Genomic DNA, 23475 nt, shown 5'->3' with positions numbered 1-23475 from the left:
AACTTATGACTTGAGGTGTCTAATTTGCTATTTCAGGCCTTTCTGAGCTAAGGTTTCATAGTATTTCGTAGATGAATGTTGTCTGAAACTTATGATTTGGGATATGTAAATTACTATTTCGGGCTTTTCTTAGTTAGATTTCTTAGTCTTTCGTTGGTGTGTGTTGACTGAAACCTATGATTTGGGATATAAGGTTCTTAGTCTTTCTTTGGTGTGTGTTGTCTGAAGCCTATGATTTGGGATTTGTAGTTTACTTTTTGGATTTTTCATAGCTAGGATTCATAGTCCCTCATTGTTGTCTGTCATCTGAAACCTATAGTTTGGGATGAGTATTTTGCTATTACAGGCTTTTCTGAGCTAAGGTTTCATAGTATTTCGTAGGTGTGTGTTGTCTTAAACTTTTGATTTGTGGTGTCTAATTTTCCATTTCAGGCTTTTCTGAGCTAAGGTTTCTTAGTATTTCATAGGTGTGTGTTATCTGAAACTTATGACTTGAGGTATGCAATTTGCTATTTCCGACTTTTCATAACCAGATTTCTTAGTCTTTCGTAGGTGTGTGGTGTCTGAAACCTATGATTTGGGATGTGTGGGTTGCTATTTTTGACTTTTCTAAGCTGGATTTCTTAGCCTTTCGTAGGTGTGTGTTGACTGAAACCTATGATTTGGGGCTCAATTTTTCATAAAAGATAGAAAAGTTCATGATCTCTTCTGAATTTTAACAAAGAACAGAATTCAGTTTTAATTTCTCCAGAGAAAACAAAAATCTTCCACTTCAGTTCTTTATTTCACAAAGACATAAAGAAATTTAAAGTTCAATTCTAAATTTTTCGGTGGAAGATAGAAAAAGTAATACCATACTTATGAATGTTTTCACGGAAGATAAAAAGTTCTATTCCAATTTAAAATTTTCTCAATGAAGTGAAGAAAAGTTCAAGTTCTCTTCGGAATTTTACCAAAGACACAATTCAATTCTAATTTCTCCAGAGAAAACAAAAATTTTCCACTTCAGTTCTTTATTTTACATAGACATAAAGAAATTTAGAGTTCAATTCTAAATTTTTTCGGTGGAAGATAGAAAAAGTAATACCATACTTGTGAATATTTTCACGGAAGATAAAAAGTTCTAGTTCAATTTAAAATTGTCTCAACGAAGTGAAGAAAAGTTCAAGTTCTCTACTGAATTTTACCAAAGAACACAATTCAATTCTAATTTATCCAGATAAAATAAAAATCTTTCACTTAAGTTCTTTATTTTACAAAGACATAAAGAAATTTATAGTTCAATTCTAAATTTTTCAGAGGAAGATAGAAAAAGTAATACCATACTTGTGAATATTTTCCCGGAAGATAAAAAGTTTTAGTTCGATTTAAAATTTTCTCAACGAAGTGAAGAAGAATTCAAGTTCTCTTCTGAATTCTACCAAAGAACACAATTCAATTCTAAGTTCACCAGAGAAAATAAAAATCTTCCACTTCAGTTCTTTATTTCACAATGACATAAAGAAATTTATAGTTCAATTCTAAAGCTTTCGGTGGAAGATAGAAAAAGTAATACCATACTTGTGATTATTTTCCCGGAAGATAAAAAGTTCTAGTTCAATTTAAAATTTTCTCAACGAAGTGAAGAAAAGTTCAAGTTCTCTACTGAATTTTACCAAAGAACACAATTCAATTCTAATTTCTCTAGAGAAAACAAAAATCTTCCACTTAAGTTCTTTATTCTACAAAGACATAAGGAAATTTAGAGTTCAATTCTAAATTTTTCGGTGGAAGATAGAAAAAGTAATTCCATTCTTGTGAATATTTTACCGGAAGATAAAAAGTTCTAGTTCAATTCAAAATTTTCTCAACGAAGTGAAGAATAATTCAAGTTATCTTCTGAATTTTACCAAAGAACACAATTCAATTCTAATTTCACCAGAGAAAATAAAAATCTTCCACTTAAGTTCTTTATTTCACAAAGACATAAAGAAATTTAAAGTTCAATTCTAAATTTTTCGGTGGAAGATAGAAAAAGTAATACCATACTTGTGAATATTTTCTCGAAGAGATGAAAAATTTAAAATACTGTTCCAAATTTTTCACAGAAGATAAAAAAGTTCAAGTTCTCTTCGGAATTTTACCAAAGAACACAATTCAATTCTAATTTCTCCAGAGAAAACAAAAATCTTCCACTTCAGTTCTTTATTTCACAAAGACATATAGAAGTTTAGAGTTAAATTCTAAATTTTTCAATGGAAGATAGAAAAAGTAATACCATACTTGTGATTATTTTCCCGGAAGATAAAAAGTTCTAGTTCAATTTAAAATTTTCTCAACGAAATGAAGAAAAATTCTAGTTCTCTTCTGAATTTTACCAAAGAACACAATTCAATTCTAATTTCACCAGAGAAAATCAAAATCTTCCACTTAAGTTCTATATTTCACAAAGACTAAGAAATTTAAAGTTCAATTCAAAATTTTTCGGTGGAAACAAGAAAAATTAATACCCTACTTGTGAATATTGTCACGGAAAATGAAAAGTTCTAGTTCAATTTACAGTTTTCTCAACTAAGTGAAGAAAACTTCAAGTTCTATTCTGAATTTCACTAAAGAACAAAATTCAATTCTCATTTATCCAGAGAAAACAAAAATCTTCCACTTCAGTTCTATATTTCATAAAGACATAAAGAAATTTAAAGTTTAATTCTAAATTTTTCGGTGGTAGATAGAAAAAGTAATACCATACTTGTGAATATTTTCACGGAAGATAAAAAGTTCTAGTTCAATTTTAAATTTTCTCAACAAAGTGAAGGAAAGTTCAAGTTCTCTACTGAATTTTACAAGAGAACACAATTCAATTCTAATTTATCTAGAGAAAATTAAAATCTTCCACCTAAGTTCTTTATTTCACAAAGACATAAATAAATTTATAGTTCATTTCTAAATTTTTCAGTGGAAGTTAGAAAAAGTAATACTATACGTGTGAATATTTTCACGGACGAGACAAAGTTCTAGTTACATTTAAAATTTTCTCAACGAAGTGAAGAAGAATTCAAGTTCTTTTCTGAATTCTACCAAAGAACACAATTCAATTCTAATTTCACCAGAGAAAATAAAAATCTTCCACTTCAGTTCTTTATTTCACAATGACATAAAGAAATTTAGTGTTCAATTCTAAATTTTTCTGTGGAAGATAGAAAAAGTAACACCATACTAGTGAATATTTTCACGGAAGATAAAAAGTTCTAGTTCAATTTAAAATTTTCTCAACGAAGTGAAGAAAAGTTCAAGTTCTCTACTGAATTTTACCAAAGAACACAATTCAATTCTAATTTCTCCAGAGAAAACAAAAAACTTCCACTTAAGTTCTTTATTCTACAAAGACATAAAGAAATTTAGAGTTCAATTCTAAATTTTTCGGTGGAAGATAGAAAAAGTAATACCATACTTGTGAATATTTTCACGGACGGTAAAAAGTTCTAGTTCAATTCAAAATTTTCTCAACGAAGTGAAGAAGAATTCAAGTTCTCTTCTGAATTTTACCAAAGAACACAATTCAATTCTAATTTCACCAGAGAAAATAAAAATCTTCCACTTAAGTTCTTTATTTCACAAAGACATAAAGAAATTTAAAGGTCAATTCTAAATTTTTCGGTGGAAGATAGAAAAAGTAATACCATACTTGTGAATATTTTCTCGAAGAGATGAAAAATTTAAAATACTGTTCCAAATTTTTCACAGAAGATAAAAAAGTTCAAGTTCTCTTCGGAATTTTACCAAAGAACATAATTCAATTCTAATTTCTCCAGAGAAAACAAAAAAAAAAACCAGAGAAAAAAGTAATACCATACTTGTGAATATTTTCACGGAAGATACAAAGTTAAAGTTCAATTCTAAATTTTTCGGTGGAAACAAGAAAAAGTAATACCATGCTTGTGAATATTTTCCCAGAAGATGAAAATTTCTTGTTCAATTTAAAATTTTCTCAATGAAGTGAGGAAAAATTCAAGTTCTCTTCTGAATATCACCAAAGAAAACAATTCTATTCTAAATACGCGAAAGACAATAAAAATCTTATACTACAGTTCTATATTTCACAAAGACACAAAGAAATTTTGAGTTGAATTCTAAATTTCTCGGTGGAAGATATAAAAAGTAATAACATACATGTGAATATTTTCTCGAAGAGATTAAAAATTTAAAATACTGTTCCCAATTTTTCACAGAAGATAAAAAAGTTCAATTTCTCTTCGGAATTTTACCAAAGAACACAATTCAATTCTAATTTCTCCAGAGAAAATAAAAATCTTCCACTTAAGTTCTTTATTTCACAAAGACATAAAAAATTTAAAGTTCAATTCTAAATTTTTCGGTGGAAGATAGAAAAAGTAATACCATACTTGTGAATATTTTCCCGGAAGATAAAAAGTTCTAGTTCAATTTACAATTTTCTCAACGAACTGAAGAAAAGTTCAAGTTCTCTTCTGAATTTTACTAAAGAACACTAATTCAATTCTAATTTCACCAGAGAAAATAAAAATCTTCCACTTCAGTTCATTATTTCACAAGGACATAAAGAAATTTAAAGTTCAATTCTAAATTTTCGGTGGAAGATAGAAAAAGTAATACCATACTTGTGAATATTTTCACGGAAGATAAAAAGTTCTAGTTCAATTTAAAATTTTCTCAACGAAGTGAACAAAAGTTCAAGTTCTCTTCTGAACTTTACCGAAGAACACACTTCAATTCTAATTTCTCCAGAGAAAATACAAATCTTTCACTTCAGTTTTAAGTTCCACAATGAAATAAAGAAATTTAAAGTTCTATTCAAAATTTTTAGATGAAAGATAGAAAAAGTAATACTATGATTGTGATTATTTTCCATGAAGATCAAAAGTTTCACTTTATTTATAATTTTTCTTAAATTCAGTTCAGATTTTTCTCAAAGAGATGAAAAATTTAAAGTTCTGTTCGAAATTTTTCATAGAAGATTGAAAAAGTTATACATTGATTGTGAATATTCGACATGAAGATAAGGAACTCAACTTTAATTCTGATCTCTCTCAAAGAAGTGAAAAATTTTCAATTTCTCTTCTGAATATTCTTCAGTACGTGAAAAAATTGAGCACAAGTCTGAAGTTTTTGACTGAGAATGAAAAAACCTTCCATGTTTATTCACAAGATCTCAAAGACATAAAAAATTTAAAGTTCAGCTCTAAATTTTTCTTTAGAAGATAGGGAAAGCTATTATAGGATTGTGATTATTTTCCAGTGAAGATAAAAAGTTTCACTTTAATTCTAATTTTCTTATATTCAGTTCCGATTTTTTGCAAAGAGATGAAAAATTTAAAGTGCTGTTCCAAATTTTTCATAGAAGATAGAAAAAGTTCTACATTGATTTTGAATCTTCGACATGAAGATAAGGTGCATCACTTCAATTCTGAGTTTTCTCGAAGAAGTGCAAAATGTTCAAGTTCTCTTCTGAATTTTCTTAAAGAAGTGAAAAAAGTTAGCTCAATTCTGAATTTTACCAATGAAAATGATAAAACCTTCCACTTCAGTTCATAATATCTCAAAGACATTAGAAAATTAAAGTTCATTTCTAATTTGTCTATAGAAGATAGGAAAAGTTACACAATTATTGCGATTATTTTACAATGAATATGAAAAGTTTCACTTTAATTCTAATTTTCTTAAATTCTATTCCAATTTTTTGAACTCAGGTGACAAATTTAAATTTCTCTTTCAAATTTTTCATAGAAGATAGAAAAATATATAAATTGATATTGGATCTTCGACACGAAGATAAGGTGCATCACTTGAATTCTGAGTTTTCTCGAAGAAGTGCAAAATGTTCAAGTTCTCTTCTGAATTTTCTTAAAAAAGATAAAAAAGTTAGCTCAATTCTGAATTTTACCAATGAAAATGAAAAAAGCTTCCACTTCAGTTCTTAATTTTTCAAAGACATAAAACATTCAAAGTTCTCTTCTAATTTTTCCAAGAAAATAAAAAAGGTTCCACATCAGTTCTGGTTTTTTTCTCAAAGAGGTGAAAAATTTAAAGTTCTATTATACTTTTAAATTAAATTTTAGCTCCTTTGTCTTATGGATTTATCCCTCAAATTTTTAAATTAAAAAATGAGTGTCTCGTTCTATTATTAAAGATAATCGTTCAAACTCGTTCATCTAACCTCCAAAACAATAGGTTAGGTTAGGTATAAATAAATATTAATAAATAAATAGAAACATTTCTACATGTTTAAGTTAGGTTAGGTTAGGGTAGATTATCATCAGCGCTAATGTTAAGTTAACCTAAACTTTTCTGGCGAGTATGGTTAGGTTAGGTTAGGCTAGATTAAGTACGCTTCACTTAGGTTAGCTTAGGTTAGGTGAGAGACAGGCAAAAAGTTATGTGTATGATTAGGTTAGGTTAGGTTAGATTAAGTTAGGTTACGTTAAGTTAGGTTAGGCTAGGTTATCCTACGGACGCGCGCGTAAGTATGCGAAACAATCCAAACCAAACATAACCAAAACAAGCTTAATATAAACAAAACTAACCAAAACATAAACCTAACATTTCGCCTGTCTCTCACCTAACCTAAGCTAACCTAAGTGAAGCGTACTTAATCTAGCTTAACCTAACCTAACCATACTCGCCAGAAAAGGTTAGGTTAACTTATCATGAGCGCTCATGATAAGTTAACCTAACCTAACCTAACTTAAACATGTAGAAATGTTTATATTTATTTATTAATATTTATTTATACCTAACCTAACCTATTGTTTTGGAGGTTAGATGAAAGAGTTTGAACGATTGCCTTTAATACTAGAACGAGTCACTCATTTTCTAATTTAAAAATTTGAGGGTTAAATCCATAAGACAAAGGAGCTAAAATTTAATTTAAAATTAGAACAGAACTTTAAATTTTTCATCTCTTTGAGAAAAACCAGAACTGAAGTGGAACTTTTTATTTTCTTGGAAAAATTAGAAGAGAACTTTGAATTTTTTATGTCTTTGAGAAATTAAGAACTGAAGTGGAAGCTTTTTTCATTTTCATTGGTAAAATTCAGAATTGAGCTAACTTTTTTATTTTCTTTAAGAAAATTCAGAAGAGAACTTGAACATTTTGCACTTCTTCGAGAAAACTCAGAATTAAAGTGATGCACCTTATCTTCATGTCGAAGATTCAAAATCAATGTATAACTTTTTCTATCTTCTATGAAAAGTTTGGAACAGAATTTTAAATTTTTCATCTCTTTGCAAAAAATTGGAACTGAATTTAAGAAATTAGAATTAAAGTGAAACTTTTTATCTTCACTGGAAAATAATCACAATCATAGTATAACTTTTCCTATCTTCTACAGAAAAATTTAGAACTGAACTTTAAATTTTTTATGTCTTTGAGAAATTATGAACTGAAGTGGAAAGTTTTTTCATTTTCATTAGTAAAATTCAGAATTGAGCTAACTTTTTTCACTTCTTTAAGAAAATTCAGAAGAGAACATGAACATTTTGCACTTCTTCAAGAAAACTCAGAATTAAAGTGATGCACCTTATCTTCATGTCGAAGATTCAAAATCAATGTATAACTTTTTCTATCTTCTATGAAAAATTTGGAACGGAAATTTAAATTTTTCATCTCTTTGCAAAAAATCGGAACTGAATTTAAGAAAATTAGAATTAAAGTGAAACTTTTTATCTTCACTGGAAAATAATCACAATCATAGTATAACTTTTCCTATCTTCAACAGAAAAATTTAGAACTGAACTTTAAATTTTTTATGTCTTTGAGTAATTATGAACTGAAGTGGAAGGTTTTTTCATTTTCATTGGTAAAATTCAGAATTGAGCTAACTTTTTCTCTTCTTTAAGAAAATTCAGAAGAGAACTTGAAAATTTTGCACTTTTTCGAGAAAGCTCTGAATAAAAGTGGAGTTCCTTATCTTCATGTTGAATATTCACAATCAATGTATAACTTTTTCTGTCTTCTATGAAAAATTTGGAACAGAACTTTAAATTTTTTATCTCTTTAGAAAAATCAGAACTGAATTTAAGAAAAATTATAAATAAAGTGCAACTTTTGATCTTCATGGAAAATAATCACAATCATAGTATTACTTTTTCTATCTTTCATCTAAAAATTTAGAATAGAACTTTAAATTTTTTTATTTCATCGTGGAACTTAAAACTGAAGTGAAAGATTTGTATTTTCTCTGGAGAAATTAGAATTGAAGTGTGTTCTTTGGTAAAGTTCAGAAGAGAACTTGAACTTTTCTTCACTTCGTTGTGAAAATTTTAAATTGAACTAGAACTTTTTATCTTCCGTGAAAATATTCACAAGTATGGTATTACTTTTTCTATCTTCCACCGAAAATTTAGAATTGAACTTTAGATTTCTTTATGTCCTTGTGAAATAATGAACTGAAGTGGAAGATTTTTATTTTCTCTGCTGAAATTACAATTTAATCGTGTTCTTTAGTAAAATTCAGAAGAGAACTTGAACTTTTCTTCACATCGTTGAGAAAATTGTAAATTGAATTAGAACTTTTTATCTTCCGTGAAAATATTCACAAGTATGGTATTACTTTTTCTATCTTCCACCGAAAAATTTAGAATTGAACTTTAAATTTTTTATGTCTTTGTGAAATAAAGAACTTAAGTGGAAGATTTTTATTTTCTCTGGAGAAATTAGAATTGAATTGTGTTCTTTGGTAAAATTCCGTAGAGAACTTGAACTTTTTTATCTTCTGTGAAAAATTTGGAACAGTATTTTAAATTTTTCATCTCTTCGAGAAAATATTCACAGGTATGGTATTACTTTTTCTATCTTCCACCGAAAAATTTAGAATTGAACTTTAAATTTCTTTATGTCATTGTGAAATATAGAACTGAAGTGGAAGATTTTTATTTTCTCTGGTGAAATTAGAATTGAATTGTGTTCTTTGCTAAAATTCAGAAGAGAACTTGAATTTTTCTTCACTTCGTTGAGAAAATTTTAAATTTAACTAGAACTTTTTATCTTCCGGGAAAATATTCACAAGTATGGTATTACTTTTTCTTGTTTCCACCGAAAAATTTAGAATTGAACTTTAAATTTCTTTATGTCTTTGTGAAATATAGAACTTAAGTGGAAGATTTTGATTTTCTCTGGTGAAATTAGAATTGAATTGTGTTCTTTGGTAAAATTCAGTAGAGAACTTGAACTTTTCTTCACTTCGTTGAGAAAATTTAAAATTGAACTAGAACTTTTTATCTTCCGTGAAAATATTCACAAGTATGGTATTACTTTTTCTATCTTCCACCGAAAAATTTAGAATTGAACTCTAAATTTCTTTATGTCTTTGTGAAATAAAGAACTGAAGTGGAATATTTTTGTTTTCTCTGGAGAAATTAGAATTGAATTGTGTTCTTTGGTAAAATTCCGAAGAGAACTTGAACTTTTTTATCTTCTGTGAAAAATTTGGAATAGTATTTTAAATTTTTCATCTCTTCGAGACAGATCTGAACTAAAGTGGAAAATTTTTATATTATTTGGAAAAATAGAAATGATCAATGACTAATTTCTTTTTCATTGAGAAAATTCAGAAGAGAACTTGAACTTTCCTTGACTTCGTTGAGAAAATTTTAACTTGAACTAGAACTTTTTATCTTCCGTGAAAATATTCACAAGTATGGCATTACTTTTTCTATCTTCCACCGAAAACTTTAGAATTGAACTTTAAATTTCTTTATGTCTTTGTGAAATAAAGAACTTAAGTGGAAGATTTTATTTTCTCTGGAGAAATTAGAATTGAATTGTGTTCTTTGGTAAAATTCAGTAGAGAACTTGAACTTTTCTTCACTTCATTGAGAAAATTTTAAATTGGACTAGAACTTTTTCTCTTCCGTGAAAATATTCATAAGTATGGTATTACTTTTTCTATCTTCCACCGAAAAAATTAGAATTGAACTTTAAATTTCTTTATGTCTTTGTGAAATAAAGAACTGAAGTGGAAGATTTTTGTTTTCTGTGGAGAAATTAGAACTGAATTCTGTTCTTTGGTAAAATTCAGAAGAGATCATGAACTTTTCTATCTTCTATGAAAAATTGAGCCCCAAATCATAGGTTTCAGTCAACACACACCTACGAAAGGCTAAGAAATCCAGGTCAGAAAAGTCAAAAAATAGCAACCCACACATCCCAAATCATAGGTTTCAGACACCACACACCTACGAAAGACTAAGAAATCTGGTTATGGAAAGTCGAAAATAGCAAATTGCATACCTCAATTCATAAGTTTCAGACAACACACACCTATGAAATACTAAGAAACCTTAGCTCAGAAAAGCCTGAAATAGCAAACTATTCATCCCAAACTATAGGTTTCAGACAACAAACACCTATGAGGGACTAAGAATCCTAGCTCTGAAAAGTCTAAAAAGCAAACTACAAATCCCAAATCATAGTTTTCTGACAGCACACACCTATGAAAGGCTAAAAACCCTAGCTCAGAAAAGTCAAAAATAGCAAATTAACCATTTCCCAAATCATAGGTTTCAGACAACACATACCTAGGAAAGGCTAAGAAATCCAGCTCAGAAAAGTCAAAAATAGCAACCCACCCATCCCAAATCATTGGTTTCAGACAACACACATCAACGAAAGACTAAGAAATCTAGCTTAGAAAAGCCCGAAATAGTAATTTACATATCCCAAATCATAAGTTTCAGACAACATTCACCTACGAAATACTATGAAACCTTAGCTCAGAAAAGCCTGAAATAGCAAATTACACACCTCAAATCATAAGTTTCAGACAATACACACCTAAGAAATACTAAGAAACCTTAGCTCAGAAAAGCCTGAAATAGCAAACTACTCATCCCAAACTATAGGTTTCAGACAACAAACAACTATGAGGGACTATGAATCCTAGCTCTGAAAAGTCCAAAAAGCAAACTACAAATCACAAATCATAGGCTTCAGACAACACACAACAACGAAAGACTAAGAACATTATATCCCAAATCATAGGTTTCAGTCAACAAACACCAACGAAAGACTAAGAAATCTAACTTAGAAAAGCCCGAAATAGTAATTTATATATCCCAAATCATAAGTTTCAGACAACATTCACCTACGAAATACTATGAAACCTTAGCACAGAAAGGCCTGAAATAGCAAATTAGACACCTCAAGTCATAAGTTTCAGACAACACACACCTACGAAATACTAAGAAACCTTAGCTCAGAAAAGCCTGAAATAGCAAAATACTCATCCCAAACTATAGGTTTCAGACAACAAACACCTATGAGGGACTAAGAATCCTAGCTCTGAAAAGTCCAAAAAGCAAAACTACAAATCCCAAATCATAGGTTTCAGACAACACACACCAACGAAAGACTAAGAAATCTAGCTTAGAAAAGCCCGAATTAGTAATTTACATATCCCAAATCATAAGTTTCAGTCAACACACACCTACGAAGGGCTAAGAAATCCAGCTCTGAAAAGTCCAAAAGCAAACTACTCATTCCAAACTATAGGTTTCAGACAACAAACACCTATGAATGGCTAATAAATCTAGCTCAGAAAATTCAAAAATAATAATTTACATATCCCAAATCATAATTTTCTGACAACACACACCTATTAAAGGCTAAGAAACCTAGCTCAGAAAAGTCAAAAATAGCAAACTACTCATCCCAAACTAAAGGTTTAAAAAAATATTAAAAAATGGGGGAGGGAAGGGGAGGGGAGGGGGAAGAGGGGAGGGGGAGGAGGGGAGGGGGAGGAGGGGTGCGGGAGGGGAAGGTGAGGAGGGGGGAGGAGAGGGAGGGAGAGGGAGGGGGCCCTTTGGGGGCCAAGGGGGGGGAGGGGGCCTTTGGGGCCTGGGGGGTCCTTTGGGAGTCTGGGGGACCCTTGAGGTCCGGGTGGCCCTTTGGGAGCCCGGTGGACCTTTGAGGACCGGGGGGCTTCCCTCGGGGTTGGGGTGGGGTATGAGGACCCTTCGGGGTTGGGGTGGGGTATGAAGACTCTTTGGGGTTGTGGTAGGGGACCTCACAACACTGTGCAAATGGAACTTGTGTATTATGACGACCACAGAGTTTCACCCTCAAATCCTCTTCTATAATCATCTTTTAAATCATCTTTTAAAATGTCTCTAACTGTTTCGCCGAAATAATTCCCTAAAACGGTTTCGCCCAAATAATCCCTAATCGTAACTTCAGCGTATTCCTTTTGTTTTTGGCATCTCTGCGCTGACGCATTTGAAATTTCTAGGAAACCCTTTCCTACGTTTATCTCTTCATCTCATAAATTTCCTAGCTACACTATTAAGGTTTCGTTAGAATATCAATTTATCTCTCCGACTTAAAGCTCAGTGAAGCTGTATTTAAAAATAGAATTTCAATCTCTTTAGACTCCCGCATAATTTCAAGATAACAAGTGATGTTATTTCTAATTCCTGACAGTAAAGATCGATGAAGCCCTATTTAAAAATAGAATATTAATTTTTCTCTCTGACCTAAGGAACGTTTATCCCTCAGACCTAAGAATAAAGAAAGCCATAATGTTTCTTAATTCCCCCTTCGTGAATCAATACATTCCCCTAGCGATTATGTAAATCAATTTCTCAGGTTAGGTTAGCCTAAAGATCAAAGAAGCCATGTTTGTTTCTTAATTCTCCTTCGTGAATCAATATATTCCCCTAGCGATTATGTAAATCAATTTCTCAGGTTAGGTTAGCCTAAAGATCAAAGAAGCCATGTTTGTTTCTTAATTCCCCTTCGTGAATCAATAATTCCCCCGCCGATTATGTAAATTAATTTCTCGGAAATTCACTTCCCCCTCGAGTCCTAGATCAAGTTCTCGGAAATCCACTTCCCCTTCGATTACGCAATCAAGTTCTCGGAAATCCACTTCCTCTTCGATTACGCAATCAAGTTCTTGGAAATTCACTTCCCCCTCAATTACGCAATCAAGTTCTCGGAAATCCAGATCCTCTTCGATTACGTAATCAAGTTCTCGGAAATTCACTTCCCCCTCGAGTCCTAGATCAATAACATTGTTCCCGTTAGAATTCAATGCGCATGTGCAACCTTCGTCCCAGAGTTATTACACATAGAAACAACAAATAAATCGACCTTGGAAAAAGAGGTCATTGACCGATTACGCAATCTTTCTCCCTAGGGACTCTATGCCCATATATGGTGTGGGGTCACGAGTCAATAAGGCATTTCTACTGACGATTGGGGATGTAGTTTTAGAAGAAATTCATTGACAATACGTCGAAACTTTGAGATAAGTCTTTTTTCCTGCCACAATTGAGCTGAACACCCCATGCACCATATCCGTTCTGAATCCCAAGTGGATCTTATTAAAAGGTTAGGAAAGCGTCAATTAGATCTCTACTCTTTGCGAGGGCTACATAAGATGTAATGTTGTCGAAAAGTTGGGGCGGAAAGCTCGCTAGACTTCCTTCCTTGTCACTGTTCTCCGCAGAGAAAAAAAAGGGACTGAAGATGCGACCTCTTGGAACCACAACCCTCACCAGGTGGTTAAAGGACATAAAATCATCAAGTACAACCTTCAATGTACGGTTTTGTTTAAACATTGGAATAACTCGACTGTTGCCAAACATGTATTTGAAAGGTGTATTTATATTCCCTCTATTTATGAGGATGGCCTTTCTTTTTTCGTGCCACTTCGCATATGATTTTCTAGTTTCCTTATACCATGAGTACAGAAACTTCCATTACGAAGGTAGTTGTCAATGACTAGTTTTTCTTTAAGTGACCAAAGTATGCACAAATCGATTGTTGAAAGTAAATCTAGATTGTATGACTGATGCTCTTAAGCTCCCCAATAAAATCCTGTAAATTTCTGCTATAGTGTCGTTACTTTGTGTGGTTGTGCTTCTGTCTTGGGTCAAGATTGAGTTATGCATTGGTTGTGTTCTTTTTTACGCTTTAAGTCTCTTATAAATCTAATTTTTGCCGATTTTCTCAATCAAATTCTTCACTTAGTTCTTCGATTATGAATCACCAGCTATGTTGAATTACTTCTGGAATTGCTCAAAAGTTGCCTGGCTTTCTGCAGGTTTCCAAGAGTAATACAGGTAAATTCGAGTTCTTCTTTCTTGTTTCTTTTCCATTTTTGCGATACAACTGTATTTTTGTGGATAGGTAATATTGTTAATTCTTTGTGTTCCTCGGCTAATCTACACAAAATTTGAATTGGATTGAAATTTTGTAGCAATAATTTGGTTTTTATTCATTGAGCAACATTAAGTGGTATCACTCATTTTGTCTTGCCCCTAGACTAGGGGAGGGAAGAGGGCAGTTATTTGCTAAGTAGGCTATAGAGTTTAATAGAAAAATACCATCACAGCGTAATGTTTGTCTCAGCTCCTTGTCATTTCCGTTTATTGGAGGAGGAGCCAAGGGTAACTTAATATTTAAAATAGTCTTGTGTATGCAAATACAAAAAACGGTTCTCACTAGAATTGCAATCTTGGTACCCAGGCCAATACTGACAGATATAAAATCAGGGTAGCAGCCTACTAAGTTTGCCATTCAGAGGCACCGAAAAGTAGCAAAGAAGAATAAACAGTTAACGGTATAGCAGGGCACAGCATCACTAAATTTTAGGATATTGTTGTTTTTGTTGTTTATACACTTGGCTTCCATTTTTGCTAGAAATGACTTATCTATGGTATAAAGCTTGCTGCTTATTTTTAAGCATCCTGATGAAGTTAGCAATGATATTGACAACCGGCTGATAATTGACTCTTACCACAATGAAGGCATCGACTATCCAAGCGATTATACGCACGTTTCCACCGTAAAAATTCTAAATACAACTTACTTGGATACAGGATATATTACATGCTTAAATGAAGATGATGAAATGACTCGTATTTATATCTATGTTAGAGGTAAGTCATCAATAAAGAAACTCTATAGGCTACTCTAGTCTTGAAATTATCTCATTGTTCACATTAATAGTTGTTAAATGGCTAGGGTATTCGATAAATTTTTAAATGGTATTCCATTTGAAGGACGAAGCTGTCGGAAAAAACCCTCTCTTGGATTTTGTGCAGTTAATAGTTTTTTGAAATCTTTATTTAAATATACTAGAAAATTTTGCACTATTCCCGTTAATATCGTTATTTTAATGGGCATTGTCCTGGAGAAAAGGCTCCTTAACGTAGGTTCCTCTACTTAGATTTTGGAGATAGTTTGAGCGGACTAGATGAACATAAAAAAAATCGGGGCTTCCGAGGGTTCATGTTTCCAGTATAGGTTTGGAAATGAATGTCAAGAAAACTAGTTAGTTTAATTAGGAAGAAGTGTTATTCTAAGGCCCCACTGGCTATATATGGCGTTCGATAAAAACGAAGAATACAAAGAAAAAAAATATATGAAATTTGTTAAGAAATCAGACGAGGGAAATTTTTAACCAGTAGAAAAAATAACCTCTGTTAAGCCACCCTCACTGCTCAAAATAAATGAAAAGGTATATCGTAGGCAGAACAATAGCGCTGCCTAAGTAAATAGCAAAGTGGGCTCAATGATCAAAGAAAACCAGGTCTACAAAAAAAAAAAAAAAAAAAACTGAGCTACATTGAACTAAAGATGAGCATAAATAAAGTCAAATAATTTGTGAAGTGTAAAACTACGGCCCTGATTACACCCTGTCCCACTAAGAAGGATGCCACAGATAAGAAGACCGTTCGTAAAGTGCCCGATAGTTAAAACTCATTCCACCGAAAAGGCTAAATACTGTTTATAATTAATTCTACTAAGAAGGCTGACATAGCTAACCAGACTCATCTCAATATTTTATTCACCTAATATAAAATTTTGTTTTATTTTAACTGTTTTCAAGTGATTAAATAAAAAAACAAGTTTTTTTTACTGAAAGTAAGGAGCGACGTTAAAACTTAAAACGAACAGAAATTATTCCGTATATGAAAGGGGCTGTCCCCTCCTCTACGCCTCGCTCTTTTCGCTAAAGTTTTTTATTGTTTTAAAAAATAAATTTGTGTGACAGAGTCAAAGTTTAGCGTAAAGTGCGAGGCGTTGAGGAGGGGACAGCCCCTTTCATAAACGGAACAATTTTTGTTCGTTTTAAGTTTTAATGTCGCTCCTTACTTTCAGTTAAATAAAACCTGTTTTTTTATTTAATTTCTGAACGTTTTTGAATTAATGGACCTTTTATTTTGGCTCACCGACCATGAATAATCAGAATGGAACTTGTATTTTAATTTTACTTGTTTTAGCTAAATGGCTTTCTCGAAATTTTGTTTTAACTTAACTTCCGAATTAACTTACGTAACGAACTTTTATATTTGTATGTTTTTATTACGTAAATTCGGGAGTTTACCCCTAGTCAATACCTCGCGCTTTACGCTAAAGTTTGAATTTTGTTCGGGTCACAAACCCTTGAATCAAAAAGGCCGGTTACGTAGAATAGATAGCTCTTTTGAAAGTACTAAATAAACTTTAGCTTAAATAGCGAGGTATTGAGTAGGGGCTGAACACCCTCATATACCTAATTATTTCTGTTCGTTTTAAGTTTTAATGTTGCTCCTTACTTTCAGTTGAAAAAACTTGTTTTTTACTTTAATTTCTGATTGTTTTTTAAATAATACTGGGAGTTCCGGCGCCCCCTTCATAGAAATGTCCCTTAACCCCAAAGAATTATCCTCTATGGAAAGATCCTCCCCCGTAACCCCCTCTTGCGACCCCCCCCCCCACCATAAAAAAATCCCTACTAACACGTCTGTATGCTTCCCATTAAACAATACTATATGTAAACAATGGGCAAAGTTCACAACTTGCAGCCCTTCCCGCGGGAACTCTGGGGGATTGAGTCATCCTTAAATACATAGTTATTAGATTTTCGACTATGCTGAACAAAATGGCTATCTCAAAATTTTGATTGGGTGACTTCAGGGGAAAAATGAGCGTGGGAGGGGGCCTAGTTGGCCTCCAAAATTTTCGGTCATTTAAAAAGGGCACTAGAACTTTAATATCCGTTCAGATGAACCCTCTTACGATATTCTTGGACTACTGGATCGATACGATCACCCCTGGGGGAATAAAAAAAAAAAACAAACAAAAAAACAAATTAACACGCATCCGTGATCTTCCTTCTGGCAAAAAATACAAAATTCCACATTTCTGCAGATAGGAGCTTGAAACTTCTATTGTAGGATTCTCTGATAAACTGAATCTGATGGTGTTATTTTCATTAAAGTTCTGTAACTTTTAGGGGTTGTTTCTCCCTTTTTTCGAAAATAAGGCAAATTTTCTCAGGTGCGTAACTTTTGATGGGTAAGACTGAACTTGAAGAAACTTATATATTTGAAATCAGCATAAAAATATGATTCTATTGATGTATCTATTGGTATCCAAATGCCGGTTTTTAGAGTTTTGGTTACTATTGAGGCGGGTCGCTCCTTACAGATCTTTACCACGAACTGTTTGATAGCTAACCTCCCAAGACTCTTAACACACATAAAAATGCTCCCGAGCTTATTCTTCCGAAATCCCTAAGAAATCTTATCCGTGCTTTTTCTTTGACCCCCCCCCCACTAATATTATTTTCAAATAATATTGAAATTTTAGTTTCCTTTCAACTCAATTTTTAGTATGTAGTAGCTTATCTTAGCAAAAGTTCTAATGCAGTTTTATACGCTTCTTTTACTCTTTAATCACAACTATTACTTTTCTTTTTTAATTATTAAGAATAACTTGTCTTTCCAATAACCCCAAAACAGACCCGTATTTTCCAGCTGTGCTCTAATCAGCTTCTTCATGTTGAACCTCCACTGTAAATAGAATTCCAAAAAATTGTAAAGAACGCGGAGTTTGCCACTGCACTAAGCCCTACCCAATATTAAGTACGATTTATACGAAATTATGGAAGAAATGATAAGAATCTTGGAAATTCATTTAAAACTAACATTTCTTACTAGTGGGTGCTTATAGGTTACTTCTTAAGAGCCTTTAAAACACACAAATTCAGTATGCTATATACCTAACTATGGAAGAACTTGTACAAATCTTAGAAAATTCACTAAAGTTATGCTTCTTGCTGTTGGAGGCTTGTAGATTACTTTTTAAAATCACCAAAACCTGCAATTTTAGTAGGTAATACACGGTATTATGGAAGAATTAAAAAAAATGAGAAGAATTCATTAAAACTTGCATCTTTTGCTGTTGATAGCTTGCTGGTTACTTCTTGAGAATACCAAAAACACGCAAGTATACTGCACTGTCTACAAAATTATGGAAGAATTGGTAAAAAATCTTGGAAGAATTTATAACTACTACTACTACTAACAACTCACCGCAGCACCAATCCACCTGAGGCCAACACAGCTATGTATACTCCTCCTCTACCCCGATCTATTCAATACCTTCATTTTTACACCTACCATCGAAGTTCCCATTCCCGACAAATCTGTCTTTATGACGTCTTTCAATTCTTGATGAGAACAACCTGCTGTCCGTGTAGATAAAGACTGTTGACCAACGAGAAAACACTTAGGCACTCTGTCCTCCTTCATCAACACAACGTTCCCCAACCACCTCACCCTTTCTTGCATTATAGACCTAGAAAGCGGTATTGAACCACATTTTTCGTATAGCCTATTGTTTGAAATACGGTCAGTCAGCCGGGTACCCAGAACAATCCTTAAGCTATTTCTCAGGAAAACATCTAGCAAATCTGCATCCGCTTTTCGGAGCGTCCATGCTTCAGAGCCATATTTGACCACTGTCATCACTATAGCTTCTAAGATTCTAATCTTGGTTTGCAGACTTATCTTCCTATTCTTCCAATCTCCATCAGTCGGTTCTACAAGGGCGTATAGTACTATAACTGATACCTTGAACTTTCTAGTCATAAAATTACCAATTAGTATTCTATTATTAATACCTTCCCAGCCTAAACAAGACTTAGCAGCTTCCTTATTCATCAGGAGCCCTACTCCCTGTCTATGTACCCCATCCTTCCTGCCTGAGTAAACAAATTCTATATCACCTAATTTCATGCTTCCTAACCCTGGGATATGTGTTTCTGAAACTCCTAATAAATCCAGTTCAAATCGTCTGAGCTCGTCAGTCAAAATGTCAATACGACAGTCATTTTTTAAGGTCGTAACATTCCAAGTTCCAATTTTCATGTTCTTTAAATCATTGAAATTTGTTTCGCCTCAGGAAAAGCAATGATCCCGGATACCAGTGCAGGACGGGGATCACATATCTTCTCAAGTCTACACCGAAGTGCTTGAGCCGGCTTAGGACCGGACAGCAAGAAGTCCCTTGGACCTCCATCAATGGAGGCTTTGTGCAATCCTGGGCCCATCTTGGTCAAAACTTGGTTTTCAGCACTTGGTGATGCTCTTCTATCAACAAGAGTCGAAATCCTGCACAGACAATTTCAAGCCTATTACCTCCAACTCATTACATATTCATGCCTACAAATATTATGCTACTACGGGGAGGCAACCCATAATAGATGAATTAGCTAGGAAGAGGTTTTTCAGCCCAAAGACGCCCATCAAAACATACCAATCCCAGAAGAATTGTCCACTAGTCAGAATCCCGTGCGAATGCTGTGTCGTTTACTAGGCTGTAATTTCCTCGAGTGGCGCCACTCCTCAAGTGGGAATAGAGTTGACCGCAAGGTCCCCAGTCTTGCAAGTACCCCGAAAAGGTCGAGGCAACCCTTTGCAGAAGCCGTTGTCCATAGATCTGGATCTTACACCCTGCCACAGTTGTCCTCCTATAGAGGATCTTCCCGCGATGGTGTTCTGCATCACCATGCAATTTAACCCATTACTGGGAGAAGGTTTGCAATTCATGGGACTTTCGGACAAACCAGTGGGTCCTTTTGAGTGTACCTTTTAGGGGCCTTCTTCTTCCTCCGCTTATATTTATGACCCCAAGCAAGCGCGCCCCAGTTTCTACTATAGACCTCCAGGGACAAGTTTCCCCTTTTGGCCGTGCCTCCTATGGAGATACCCTACATATCTGTAGAGCGTTCCCCTATCGCCACCTGGGGACACGCTGAATGGCCTGGGGGAGGCCAGATAAACGGATCACTTTTGTTTGCAATTTTTTCCTTTTTGTTACTTGGTGGTTAGTTCGCAAAAATTACAAAAACACATATATTTAGTACGCTATATTTGAAATTACAGAAGGACTTACAAAATCTTGGAAAAGCCACTAAAACTTCCATTTCTTGCTGCTTTGGGTTTGGATGTTACTTTTTAAAAATTCTCAAAAAATTCAAATTTAATACGCTCTATTCAACATTATGAAAGAATTAATAAAAATCTTCGAGGAATTCTTTGAAAACTTTAGTTCCTGCTATTGGTTGTTTGGTGGTTACGCCTTAAGAATCCCCAAAACACCCAAAGCGAATACGCCGTATATGGTATTACAGAAGGACTTCATTAAAATAATGAATTGAAAAGTACATTTCTTGTTATTAATCGACTTTGAGGTTACTTCTTAAAAGTCTTCGAACATATAAAGTCAGTAGCCTGCATACCAAATTAAACCAAGACTTATAAAAATCTTGGAAGATTTGCTAAAACTGGCTTTTTTGCTATGATGTTTCTTTTAAAAATTCCCCAAAAAATTGTTTTTGGGAATTTGAAAAATAGAAAAATGAAAATTACTTTAACAAAATTGAAAACACAAACGTCACTTTAAGTTATGATTTTTCAGCATTAGGAGCAGCTTTTTGAGCCGATGCATCATCTTTCCTTATTTCGAAGGAAAAAAAAAATCAACTTTCCCTGGGTAAATTTTACCTTTTTTAAATTTTGGTTCATCTATTTGTTTTTAACTTTTTGTTCACGTACTTTTCGTTTTTTTCAACTTTGTCCCGAACTTTTTACTTTTCTTCAATTTCTGTTCACACACTTTTCGCTTTTTAAATTTTGTCTCAATGTTTTTACATTTTTCTAATTTTTGTCGACATAATTTTGTTTTTTTAAATTTTCGTTGACATAATTTATTTTTCTTGACTTTGTTTACATAACTTTCGTTTTTCAATTTTTGTCCCAAGATTTGACAGTTTATTGTTTCAAGATGGTTAAATTTTTCACCATTTTCTGTTTGTTCACCTAGTTTGCGTTTTTTCAATTTTCGTTCACGTAATACTGTCTTTTTCAACTTTTGTTTGCGTAAATCTAATTTTTGAATTTTTTGTCCCAAATTTTTTCTTTTTTTTTCTTGCAATTTCCGGCTTTTCAATTATTGTTCACGAAATTTTCTATATATCAGCTTGCTTAGAAGTATTGTGATGTGTTGATTTCTGGTTTTAAAGTTTTGAACTGGGTAAAGATATGTTTGTTATGAGAATTTGTTGAGTATACAGTATTTATATACGTCTATGCTATCTTTCACAGTTCTTTAGTTTCCTTTGTTGACTCGAGAGGGTTGAATCTCCTCAAATGAGTTTTCAGATCTGTATATTTAGTTTCACTGATTTTCCCGTTTACGAGTCATTCATATTGACTTGAGAGCTTCGACTTTCGCTTTATTAAATTTCTTCAATAAATTATGTAGTTTTATTAATTTAAGTTAACTAGAATTAGTTTTTGGTAGGTTAAATACAGGTTCTTGATGAATAATTCCAATAGCTTTATTAGTCTTCTATAATTTCGTGCATGGTATGCATAATTTTCCTGTTCTGAACCTTCCATGATTTTATAAGAGCTTTCGTAAACTCGTATAGTGTACTGAGTTGTGCGTGTTTTGGGGGTTTTTAAGAATTAACCACGTGTAACCAATAAAAAGAAATGTTAATTCCTTATGAATTTTTGCAGTATTTTATTAATTCTCCATAATTTTGTATATAATTTACTAAACTTGGGGGTTTTCCGTATTTTTAAGACATAATCACCAAGCAACCAATAGAAAGAAATGAAAATTGTAATGAGCTCTTGGGTTTTAAAAAATTCTTTCATAATTTAATACATTAGCTATCAAATTTGCATGCTTTGGCGATTTTAAAAAGTAACCTACTAGCATCCAATAACAAGATGTACAAGTCTCAGCGAATCTTCTAATATTTTTAGAAGTCCTACCATTATTTGTTTGGACTTGTGTGTGTTTTTGGAGTTCTTAAGAAGTAACCTCCAAGCAACAAATTGTAGGAAATGCTAATTTTTGATGAATTTTCAAGATTTCTATTAATTCTTGTTTAATTTTGCATATAGTGTACTAAATATTGGGTAGGGCTTTTGGGAAGACATATTATCCTTAATGATTAAAAAAAGAAAAAGAAAAATAACGGATCGAAGAGTTGAACAAGCGCATGAGAAAAAGAAGTAAAAAGAAAAGCAAAATTATGTTGGGTAAATAAATTGATGGGGGGGGGGCATGTATATGTGTGTCAGCATTCTTAGTAGATTAAGTATAAATATTTTTGGCATATCGCTTTGAGGGTTTATAATTATCAGACACTTTATTGAGGGTCAGACTAACTGTGTAACCCCCCTTTTTAGCATGAGGTATAATAATTATTTAGCAGAGACCCCGAAGTAAGGAAAGGAAATCATAGACAGGATTAAAAAGCTAAAGAAGCGTGTATAAGCGTATTAAAGGTCTTGGGAGAACTAAGTATCATCGATTTAAAAAGAAAATCAAAAGAAAAAAAAAGATAATGTCAAAATAAAAATAAACTGCCATTTAGTTGGTTTTATCCCTGCGATTGGGAAAATGAATGAAGGCTTCAAATAGATGGCCATGTAGTTTTGGATTGGATTCAATATCTACCAATGAGAAGTTACTAATGGCAGAGATAATACGTTATTGATGAGAGTATCTGGCAAGAAATATAAAGGTGTAAGACAATTTTCTGAGCTTTAGGTCCAGTCTGAGGGGGAGAAAAAAAGCTGTCATTAACATTTAAAAGATAAAATAAATTTAAGAAAAATGAAATGCATGCTCGTTCATAGAAAATTTCGGAGTTAGGAAGGGGGATCTTATTAGTGGAAGAATATTTTTAAGTTGAAGCATAAATATGCCCTGCAAAGCTCCAAATTGAATATCTTTCACAAATTACAGTTATGGAAAAAGTTTTGAAAGCTCTAAATAAAGTTTTTCTAGAGGTAGAAGGATTTTTTCAAAGTTTTAACATAAACAATGTGGTTTCAATTTACAAAAAATAAAATTTTTATCAATTTCTTATAAAAGCTTTAGTTACAAAAAGAAGCATTAAGTACTTAAATAGTCAAAAAGATATAAAAAGAGTAAAGGGGTTAAAACAGTTGAAAAATGGGTAAAAAGAGCTAACCAGATTAAAAGAGTTGAAACAATTAGAAGGGGTTAATCAGGTAAAAGGGTCAAAATTGTTAAATAGGTTAAAAAGTTTAAGGTAGGGAGGTGAAACTCCATCCCCTCTCCTCCCTTGATGGCTTTGACGGCGTCCCTAGTCAGTTTCAGCAAAGCGTAGGAAAAGTTATCCAAATCGCTATTTAATT

At 32.7% G+C, this 23475-nt stretch overlaps 1 protein-coding gene across 1 annotated transcript in view; it reads left to right on the top strand.

The window, feature by feature from the left end:
* Positions 1-23475, top strand: part of LOC148955288 (uncharacterized) — a 106793-nt gene that overhangs the window by 6649 nt on the left and 76669 nt on the right. Inside the window, exon 3 of the mRNA XM_089101324.1 lies at positions 14703-14898. Within this exon, the coding sequence (XP_088957450.1) occupies positions 14703-14898 (196 nt within the window). The remainder of the gene's footprint in view (positions 1-14702; positions 14899-23475) is intronic.

Source organism: Artemia sp. Qi Xiang Cuo, chromosome 2, assembly GCF_049724085.1.
Source record: "Artemia sp. Qi Xiang Cuo chromosome 2, ASM4972408v1, whole genome shotgun sequence".
Taxonomy (NCBI): domain Eukaryota; kingdom Metazoa; phylum Arthropoda; class Branchiopoda; order Anostraca; family Artemiidae; genus Artemia; species Artemia sp. Qi Xiang Cuo.
This window is presented reverse-complemented; position numbering and strand designations above follow the sequence as displayed.